The sequence below is a fragment of the Photinus pyralis genome, unplaced genomic scaffold, assembly GCF_008802855.1.
Source record: "Photinus pyralis isolate 1611_PpyrPB1 unplaced genomic scaffold, Ppyr1.3 Ppyr1.4_unclustered_Scaffold5730, whole genome shotgun sequence".
Classification (NCBI taxonomy): Eukaryota; Metazoa; Arthropoda; class Insecta; order Coleoptera; family Lampyridae; genus Photinus; species Photinus pyralis.
In genome coordinates this window covers 60,691-71,795 of record NW_022171822.1, presented here as the reverse complement: position 1 = coordinate 71,795, position 11,105 = coordinate 60,691, and the positions used below count along the sequence as shown (strand labels likewise).

Below are 11,105 nucleotides of genomic sequence, written 5' to 3'. Positions count from 1 at the left end.
TTATAATTAAATCCATTGAAAGGTTATAAATAAAGAGACACCAAATAGAAAGGGACAAATTCAATCATCTCTTTCTACTTGTAACATGCTCTTTTGAAGAGGTTAGGCAACTTTACACACTCCGTTTAGCACAACAAATTTACTTCAGAGGCGCCTTAAGGATGGCTGTATCTAGGTATTTATATATCTATGACAAAATAGTACACACAGCGACATCTCGCTATCAGTTAAAGGAACCATAACACAGAAAACATTAGGAACATAAAAGTATATTTTACTTGACAGGCTCTTCAATTCATTTACATCATCCATAGCTTTGCTAGCTATAATAATGTCATCGACGTATAGTATGAGATAAGTTTCGGTTCCTCGTGCGACTTTATAGTAGAGACAGCTGTCTGCTTCCGACTGAATTAGATCATGGTCACTGGCGAACTTATTAAACTTTTTCAGCACAAAGGCGCCTGCTTCAAACCGTACAACGCTTTACGCAACTTGCAAACTTTTTCTTTTTCTGCTTTCAACCCTTTCGGTAGCTCCATAAATATTATTCGTCAAGTTCTCCATGTAGAAAAGCCGACTTGACGTCCATATGCTGACAGTAAAGATTCTTATGACTGATTACAGCAAGAAATGTCCTCAATGTTGTTAGTCTGTAAAATACGAAAGTATTCAATGAGTGCGTTTTTAAAGTGTTCCTGCTGGTCGAACACTTTTTAGTTGAACAGAATGATTCATTGGTCGAGCGTGTGTTCGAATCCCGCATTAAAAAACGACGCTTTGTGCAACTAACGTAACCTATATCCCATAGAGTAGTTTGTCTATGTTTATGCTATAACCTCAAACCGCACTCTTTTGAAATTGGTGTTGAAGTATTTTGATATTGTTTAATAATGGATATAAATGAGCAAAACGATGTGATCAATCTTGTATTGGCCCGTGGGCACGCCTTGTTTCACTGTAGCAGTAAGTCCAAGCGTTAAGAAAGTCTTTGTGCAGCATATACATATTTTTAAGGGAAATCAAAGCGGTTTCAGACTCTATTGCAAATAATCACCATTTACAACAAAAGAAGACGACGTCTTACACATAATAGAATTGAGATGTATGAAGACGTAGTACTACGATATTTACACGAAGATTTCCACTCACATTTCAGAATGTCTCGTAGTAGTATGGCTGTCTTAATTAACATTTGTGGTTTATGCAAGGCCTCCAAAAAGATTGTTGGTAGACCAGAAGTGCCTATTTCTTTACAATGTTTAATTTGTGTGTGGGTTTTAGCCAATCAAGAAAGCTATAGGTTTGTATTATGTGAATACCTTGTATAACAAAAATAGTAATCCGTTAATTGCTTCAGATCTATTGGTGATCGCTTCAATGTCTCAAAGAGCTCCATATTTCACTGCCTAATAAGAGTATGTAAAATTCTGAACAGCAAAGGTTCTGTATTTATAAAATGGCCAAAAGGAAATGATGCTATTAAAACAATAGCTGGTTTCAAGGTATTTTTTTTAGTTTCCCTACCTTAGAAGTATTAACATTTTTTCTTTGTAGAAAATAAAATCATTTCCTGGAGTGTTGGGTGCTATAGACGGGTGCCATATTAATATATGTCCACCCAAGCACAATTCTGCCACTTACATCAATAGAAAAGGCAGACCATCTATGATATTACAAGGCGTATGTGACCATAATTGTATATTTACTGACTGCTTTGTGGGATACCCGGGGTCGGTTCATGATGCCCGGGTTTTTCAACATTCTACAGTACGTGTAAAATGTAACGATGATGTACTTTTCCCACAAAGTTCACATTTATTGAGTGATTCAGCCTACCCAATACCCACATAGCACACAGGTGTACTATGTACGTACATAACACGTAATTATTAGACGTAACAAATGTACACTGTACATGGACACACGTACAATGTACTGTACATGGACGTACATTTAAAGTCCATTTGTCACAACATTGTACCTATAGTGTACGTACACTATTTACGTCCATCGTACGTACCTATTGCATGTACATTGTAGATATTATTATATACACTGTACGTACATAAGAAGTACACAATAGTGAAAACATAACGTACAATGTACATATTTTGCATCTACTATAAATACTGCATACGTGCGATTTTGATGCATATTCAAAAACACAAATAAACTTTACTGAAACAGAACGTGTTTGGGCAGCATTGCTGTTAAACACGTTCTGAATATTAAAGTTTGCTTATAGTTTTTGGCGTTACTATTCAGTTCGTTTTACTCCAACTACCCGACACGTTCCTATACTTCCAGGTGATATATGTAGGAAATTTTTTTTAATTAAAATTGTTTACTAAAAAACCCAAAAGCTTCTCGCTAGGTTGCCTGATGGAGGTACTGATGATATCTAAAACCAAGTAAAATTTTAAAGCAATAAATTTATTCAGAAATTCACAGCGCTACATAAGTATATGAAACTAAAAGGTATTTATTTCTTGGATCTTTCCAAGCACCGTCTTAACCATTTCGTAATACTGCCTTCTACATCCTTCAATGTTGCAGAAGGGAACAAGTGCATTGATGATTCTTTAAAAGAAAACAATAAACTATGGCTTCACACATAGAAATACTTACTTATTAGAAGTTCATTCAATTTGAGTTTAGTAAAAGGTTCCTTTTTGCGCCTTCCCAAAAAGCTAAATGTAGTACCACAGAAATTGTTTGTAATGAGCTTCTGTGTTGCACGAAAAACGAAATCATACGTGTCCTTCCCACCAATATGAGACACTTCTTTAACCTAGCCAAAACAAAGAAAAAGAAATATTAATTATTATGACAGTATATGATTCAACATTTTAATGTAAATATGCATGATATAGTACCAGATATGAAATACAAACTTTTTGGAAAATGACAAACCAAATATTCCACTTACGGCGCTCTCCATATGTTCTGGTGTACTTAAGTACATTTCCAAATCATTTAAATGCTCCTGCGAATCTATTGGTAGATTTGTCATAATCACAAAAAAGGATTCTGCATTATCATCAACGTTCTCTTGAGTTTGGGTACTATTCTGTGATTCCAAATTTGTTATTCTATTACTAATATCCATAAGGATGGATTGCAATATATTTTGTTTTTTAATGATTTGCTGGAGATATTCTTGAAAGTGAAACAATATAATACATTTATAATTTTACTGTAACCTTACTAATTGTTTGAGTTTCATCCTGACCATGGCCGTCACCTTTCCTTGATATTGCTTTACTACTTTGACCTTGCATTGTAGTTTCTACCATTGTATCATCTCTTGTCTGAGAGTTTTCTGTAAAAACATGAGTTAAAAAGGCATGTCATCTGCAGACAGGAAAGTAGATAGTTATGAGAAGACATATACAATGCAATTTAATGCTCACCTTTTCTTTTGTTCGGTGTATGTAATTCAGGTAAAATTAGTTCCTCACACTCCACATCTATTGATGCCGCACTGCAACTACTGTGTTGAGGTTCATCTGCGCGTCTTTCAAACGTTTCTACAAACAAAAGTGGAATAACAACATTGAAAGCAAAAAATGTAATTTTTTCCATACCTCTTATTGTCAGTTTTGGTGGTTCCGGTAATACTGACTCTTCATTTTCCTCGTCAATAGACGAAAAACTAAAGGTTTTTCTGAATATCTTCCGTTTTCGCGATGAAACAGTGGTAGCACCAGCTTCAGCACTTGACTCTAAATCTGAAGTTGTCATAGCAATCTGTGACTTTCGATTTGCTTCTTTGAATGTATCTACGTAAACAAAGGTTTAGAAATACTTGAAAAATTTTATGCAATACAATACCATATGTGGCATTCCTAAAAGGTTCACACGGAAACTCGAGCCATGTTTGGGCGTTAAATGATTCATGCTTTTCAATTGCAGTCCTGGTCAACTTATCGTTATAAGGGGGCCAATAACATTTGTCCTTATGTATCCACGATGTAGGTACAACGCACACCGAATTTTCTTTAGGGAATTTGACCACCGACCAAGTTGAGTTTAATGAATCCATATCCATAATAAACAGACAAAACTGGTGATTAATTAGCGACATTAAAGTTGAAACCCATTATTATCCAATGTTAATCAGAATAATTACACAAATCCTCCTTTGTTAATTACTGATAATAAATTGCGCAAAAGTAGGAGGTGTAGATGGAATATTTTATTTTCCTTTTACATCAAATAAAGTACTTCATCAAATTTGATATCTTCTGATAAAGAATGGACGAATTAAGCAACACTCGTCATTAATTCTTAGAAAATTTATATTCAGTTCTCAAATTCTGAATTAAAATAAGTATTTTTATGACAAATTTTGTATACAGTGTTGGACTCATATGGGAAACTGTTATTATTGGATTTAGGAAAAAGTTATTCTTCATAAAAAGTTCTGCATTATCTAAAACCTAAAATGCAATCATTAGATATTAATTTTTTTAAGCCGTATACGAGGTTTGTCAAAAAATATTAAAAGTACAATACAGAAAAATGTTGTAGTTATTTAAAATTGAAAGTTATATTCAAACATGCAATTACAGCTATTTAGCATGAAAATTTATAACTACAAATAATTTAATAATGTAAAACGTAAATAATCACCAAATCTTAATTTTTATGCTAAATAGCTGTAATTGCATATTTGAATAACTTTACAACATTTTTCTGTATTGTAAAAAATAAAGGTACTTTACTCTTGAGTAAGATTAATATTTTTTTACAAACCTCGTATACGGTTTAAAAAAATTAATATCTAATTGCATTTTAGGTTTTAGATAATGCAGAACTTTTTATGAAGAATAACTTTTTTTCCTGAAACCAATAATAACAAAGTTTCCCATATGAGTCCAACTTAAGTGAGCACACTGTATAAAACAAAAATTAAATGCTTCTACGCCTTCGTACCTGGGCCTTACTACATATCTATTTTTTTAAGCACAATGAATTTCTAAATAAAATTTTAATAATTTTTAAGATTACTTTCTTAAAGACTAAATATTCATTATTACACTATTCCTTTGAATGTAATAATGGTATTACCACAAACCCTTCATTATAAGGCATTTTAAAAAATTTACAGCAAATTAAATTTACATTCCACATTTCCGAGGGGTTGACCGCTGGGCAAATGTGGTGTACAGTCCCGAGGAAATGATGAGCAAATGTAGCAAATGTTGGGTAAATGTAGCGAATGTTCAGGAAATGTGGCAAATGTTAAGGAAATGTAGTAAATGATGAGGAAATGTAGCAAATGTTTAGGTAATGTGGCAAATGTTAAGGAAATGTAGAAAATAGTTTAGCAAATGTTTAAGAAATGTAGTAAATGTTTATGAAATATGACATATCAATGCGAGTATCAATGATTTGTAAATGTAAAGATAAATGTATATCAGACGCTTACAATTCGTGAAAATTATGCAAAAAAATGTGTTTTAACATTCGTTCATGTAGTGCAGTCGTAAATCATGTGCTAGAGTCCTTACCCTATACACCGAAAAAGTAATAGAATGATTGTTACATTTCGATTGCATACATTGCTTTTTTTGTTTTGAAATTTAAGAATCTCGGAGAGACTTCATTTCGAGTTCAATTGCAAAGATTATTGTTTGATACATAATCACAAATTTTTATGAATTCAATCGGATTAATAGAACAAAATTCTTATGGGAATTTTTACTTAGATTAAGTACAGTCAAGAAATACGACAAAGGCTATAACAAAATGTGACTTAATTGATTTTAAATGTTGTGATACACCTGCTCAAATTCAAAAGTTCAAAGAAAATGCCTACGGCTATGTGTAGTCCAAGCTATTTTCGAGAATAATAAGAATTGAAAAGGAAATATTGTTCTACGAATTATTTTCATTTTTATGAAGTACATAGCAACAAACATATATGTATATATGGCAACAAATAACAGTCGTAACGAGGTCGGAAATAAAGGTGGTTTATTTATGAATAGCATTTAACAGTGAGTCACCATGCCTCGCTCTATGCTGTGCATTTTTACTGCGATAGCATTTTCTTGAAGTATCAGTCTGACAATGAACTTCGTTCTTCATTCATAAAGTACCCTTATTCCCGTTTTTATCGTTGAATGCGCGGGTGGGTGTGCTCGTAAGTGTAACAAACAATGGCGGTAACAGCAAATATTGAGACAATCTCTGATTGGGGAGATACGGAGGATACATTTATCAATTCCATTGAACAAAAACTAGAAGTCCAAATTCCTCTATTCTTAAAAAATATAGTAAAAGTGTCCGGTTTAGCAAATAAAATCGGGATTAAAAATTTATCAGAGGACGATATTAATAGGCTAGAGGAGTTTGTAAAAGGCGAACTTGTCGACTTGATCGATAAAGAAGAGTATGAAAACTATTATGGGCCGTTGTTTAAGAAGAAGCCTACAAATTTTAAATTTCTTATGGGACACAGAAAGTTATTACTAGCCATGAGTGAATCACAACGTGAACTAACTACAACTACGTCTCAGCAACAAAATAAACGCAAAGTCAAACCTAGCCGAGAACCCAGCATTGCTTCGACGTGCAACAACACAAACCTTCAAATGGCTGAAAATTTATCAAAATATAGTACCAAAATAAAACAAAACATTGTGTCTTGGGTTTTGTTACTAAAAAAAGAGAGCAAAATCACAGAAGATGAAGAACGAGAATATACCACTAAAATAAAAAGCATAGAATACCAGTGTTCACCAGATGACGACGATTTTATTTGCTGTTATATCCCATGTTTCATTTGCGATGCGAAAGTAAAGGTATGCATTGCTTTTGTACGCTCGATTTTATGATTGGTATTTTATCTTAGCACTTAGAAATCAATTCCTGCATTAGATTTGTTAAAATTATTTTATGTATAAAATTTTGCTTTTGCTTAAATACGTCAGATATGTCAGAATCTATCTCAACATGTAGTTACTACATATATATCAAGTATTATCGGTATTACCCTCTGTAATATCATATGTACTAGGTAGAATAATGCACTCTGATTGACGAGAATTTCGTATACATAAAATAATAACAATTTTTAACTCTTTCCGAGACTCTTTCGATCTCATATAAAACGCTCACTTTGTAATGTCCAGATACCAATTACAGTTTTTGGATACTTTGACACAATTCCAGCGCAGCGAGGATTTTTTTAAAGTATCCTTGGAGTGTAATGTGTATCTGAACATTACTAAGGTACAGAACTATAAATATATAACTACTTGGAATACATTATCAACTTGTGCCCGGCGCCTGTTAACGTGTACTACTTCAATTTTAGGTGAAAAAACTGCCTAAGAATCACAACACCCATTGGTCTTTTTCGAATTTTTATCAACATGTTAACAAACATTTGAAAAATAAGGACTCAAATAAAGATAAATTCCAGGATAACTCTAAGCCAAAATCTAAGCGCACGATTCGCCAACCCACACTACATACATTCTGTTCTGAACCGTCTACTAGTTCTTCCTTTATACCCACCATCTCTAGAGTAGATGAGAAAATAGGTGAAGACGCACAAGAAACAAGATCAGATGTTGAAGTCGTAGTATCTGCTGTCTTATCATCAGAAGAAGAGGATGAAGATATCATTCAACCAAGAAAAAAAGCAAACAAGCAAATAATTTTATCAGACATTGAAAGCGGTACCGAACAGGATTTTCCTCGGGATTTTCAAACAGACGGAATTGTACATGAAGGGGCTTACAGTTCTGTTGAGCAATCGTTACACCAGCCCCAACAACAACCGACTTCGGTCCTTGTTGAAAACAAGTGGTTATCTCCGAAATACTCGCGCTGTGAAAGAAATCGACGTGGCCGCAAAAATTCTTTTGATGATGAAAAACAGCTGCTTATAACCAATTTTTATAAGCCACTAAAAGACATTGAGAAGGTGTTAATCGAAAATAGTCAATTAAAAGAAATAATTCAAGAACAAGCCAAAAAGTTCCGATTATTGGGTGACAAGGTTGGCGGTGCATCGTTAACGGGAGCTCCTGTGTCAATTTTTTTAAATATTATGCTTGATACAGCTGCTGCCAATGCTTCCAAAACGAAATCAAAAAACAGATTTGACGAAAGTGTAAAAAAATTCTGCTTGTACCTATTCTTAATTGGAGGGAGAATGCTATACGAGACATTATATGCAAATTTGAAAAACGTTATTCCTTCAATAACAACTTTACACCGTTCTATTACTAATTCAAATATACAAGAAGGGGAATTACGCTTTGCAGATCTGAGAAGATTTCTTGATAGTCGTGGATTGCCAAGCGTCGTGTGGATAAGCGAAGATGCGACAAAGATTACAGGGAAAATAGGATACTCTTCACACAATAACTTGGTGGTTGGATTTGTTATTCCACAGCATAATGGATTGCCACGTGAGAACTACTTCGAAGCAACTTCGGCACGAAGAATCCAACAGATCTTTGTGGAAGGAGAACGAGCTCAATATGGGTACGCAATCATGGCCCAATGTCCAATTGATAAAACCCCTTCGTTTTGTCTTAACATTTTCGGTACTAATAACAAATTCACGCATAATGATGTAATACAGCGATGGGAACAAATGAAGGTATCTGCACGTCGGTATAACATAGAACTTTTGGGTTTCTCGTCAGACGGGGACACGAGGTTGCTGAAAGCGATGCGGCTCACAACAAAACTTTCTAACCAGGTAACAGAAAAGTGGAAGTGGTTTCACATGCCATTAGATACTGGCAATATTTGCACTCAGGACACAGTTCACATCGGAACAAAATTAAAAACGCGTTTAATCAATCAAAAAGTCACGCTCGCTCTTGGAAATTTTATAGCATCATCGGATCATCTTAAAACTCTAATTGAGACTGTGTCTAAAGATAAACACCTTCTGACCTTAGGAGACCTAAATTCACAAGACAAAATGAATTTCCGATCTGTTGAAAAAATTATTGCTCCTAAAGTGTCTGAACTTCTTAAAAAAAGTGTTCCAAACAGCGAAGGAACTGTTGCATATCTTAAAATACTCAGATCTGTACTTGATGCTTTTCTCAGGAAAGACCTTAGTCCTGTAAGGCGATTGCAACTGATTTGGTATGCGGTCTTTTTTCTTCGTATATGGAGGAGTTGGGTAAGAAATTCCGAGTCATACACAGTGACTGAAAATTTTATAACTCTCAATGCGTACTTGTGTATTGAAATGAATGCTCATGCCCTGATTAAGATCATCCGAAAATTTAGGGAAGAAAAACTTGATACGGATTTTGCCACTTGGCTCTTCAGCTCTCAACCATGTGAGCAAATTTTTCGCGCTACCAGATCACTCACGTCAACGTACTCTACGATAGTTAATTTTAGTTTAATGGAAATGTTGAACAGAATTAATAAAATAGAGACTATTGTAAGTATTATGAGTGATTTGCGCGATACATTTGTATTTCCACGGGAAGGGTCATCTAGAATGGGAACTGCACATAACTCGATTGGTATTGTGTTCCCTTGTGATGAAGAAATCGAGTCAGTATGTATGACAGCATTGCAAGAGGCGATAAATGATTGCAAGTTATTGGGTATATATAACGATCGAGATAACGATGATACTCAAAACCTTTGGGAACAAATTATGATATTTGACGGGAGTATTGATTCACAACCGTATAAATTACAGGATCCAGATGCATTGGATTATCATTGTGTTGACTTAAATTTGTCAGAAGAATTTTCATATGAACCGGCTACGAATGATGTGTTACGCCAATTTGTTGACCAACAGGATGATAGCGAAACAAGCGAGGATCAAGAACAAGATGATGACCATAGTGATTCCTTAATCAACTTCCAGGATTTGAATTTCGCTGACGTTCCTGTTGAAGAACCAATTCATGAAAGAAGCCCCTATGTCAAAATCAAATGCCAAAATGGTCAAATTAAAACGATAAGAAAGAAAACATTGTGTTGGTTTTTGGACGATAATGTGAAAAGGTATTTAATGTGGCAGTTAATTAGTATTGTTGTAAATTGGATATATCAGGGTTGTAAAAACAAAAGAGGAGAAATACGCATTTTTTAGTAGTAATGTCAATTATTTAATTTGTATCGTGAAAAGAAATATAAAACCCAAAAGAAAACGGGTAGTTTTCAGCAAGCTTTGTTAACATTTTATGGCGACCGTGACAGGACACCGGGTTTGAGTGTTTTGGCTACGATATTTGTGTTAAATTGACATTTTAGTGGTGCGTTCGATTTCCGCGAAAAATGGAGCAACAAAGGCGATACCGCGACGTATGTCGTGATAGCTTTATGCGGGCCACCGACAAGCTACGGGGGTTATTAACTAAAACTCCTATAGATAGTGTTGCGTTGAAGGTGGCGGTTGAAATGCTGCGGCTTAAGCATTCAACTTTACAAAAAGCCGACGATGAAATAACAACGCTGTTGATGGGTGAGGCGGCCGACAGAGACGTCCTGGGAGCCGAACAAGCTACTTGCGCAGAATTCATGGAACAGTTCCTTGAGTTACAGCAGCAGGTGAGCGACCTAACCTCCAAGCCATCGACAGCAGCCGTTCCTTCCAGTGGCATCGGTAACAATGGGGTAAATCTTTACAACATACAAGGTAGGAGATTTATTACCGAAAGATTTTAAAAAATTTGATGGGAACGTGCGTGAATGGCTCGCGTTTTGGGCACAATTTGTGAAAATTCATCATCATACAGAACTCGATGAAATCGATAAAATTAGTTACTTAATACAAGCCACAGTTGCTGGCAGCCGTGCACGGCAGGTCGTAGAAAGCTACCCTGTGATGGCCGGTAACTATTCAAAAATTATAGACTCGTTAAAATCGCGGTACGGTCGAGAGGACTTGTTAATCGAAGTTTATGTACGCGAATTGTTGAAGTTGATTATTCAGAACGCGACTTCGACGCGAGAAATTGACTTAGTATCTCTCTACGATAAATTGGAAACTCAGTTGAGAGCGCTGGAGACGCTAGGCGTAACCACCGAGAAGTGCGCAGCAATGTTATTCCCACTTATTGAGTCGTGCTTGCCAGAGGAACTTCTTAGAG

The 11,105-nt window shown here is 35.1% G+C and overlaps 1 protein-coding gene and 1 long non-coding RNA gene across 2 annotated transcripts; one reads left to right on the top strand and one right to left on the bottom strand.

Annotated features, from left to right (window-relative positions):
• The first annotated feature begins 1,053 nt into the window (after nucleotides 1–1,053).
• On the top strand, nucleotides 1,054–1,788 carry LOC116182517. Its single transcript, XR_004147543.1, has 3 exons — nucleotides 1,054–1,303; nucleotides 1,361–1,505; nucleotides 1,558–1,788. It is a non-coding gene; the product is annotated as an uncharacterized LOC116182517 (long non-coding RNA).
• A 661-nt stretch (nucleotides 1,789–2,449) lies between these two features.
• Nucleotides 2,450–4,420, bottom strand: LOC116182516. The gene is made up of 7 exons (XM_031503050.1): nucleotides 3,838–4,420; nucleotides 3,591–3,785; nucleotides 3,417–3,533; nucleotides 3,212–3,325; nucleotides 2,933–3,162; nucleotides 2,632–2,794; nucleotides 2,450–2,583 (listed from the first exon to the last, which is right to left on the bottom strand). The coding sequence occupies exons 1-7, from the start codon at nucleotides 4,088–4,090 to the stop codon at nucleotides 2,486–2,488; spliced, it is 1,170 nt and encodes a 389-aa protein (XP_031358910.1). The 5' UTR covers nucleotides 4,091–4,420; the 3' UTR covers nucleotides 2,450–2,485.
• Between the last annotated feature and the right edge of the window lie 6,685 nt (nucleotides 4,421–11,105).

Excerpts from the sequence above, each read along its gene's own strand:
- LOC116182516 (XM_031503050.1), bottom strand. The coding sequence starts at position 4,090 with ATGTCGCTAATTAATCACCAGTTTTGTCTGTTTATTATGGATATGGAT. Across the intron at positions 3,786-3,837 it reads TTTTAGGAATGCCACATATG|ATACATTCAAAGAAGCAAAT; the intron begins GTATTGTATTGC and ends TTGTTTACGTAG. Across the intron at positions 2,795-2,932 it reads CAGAACATATGGAGAGCGCC|GTTAAAGAAGTGTCTCATAT; the intron begins GTAAGTGGAATA and ends TGTTTTGGCTAG.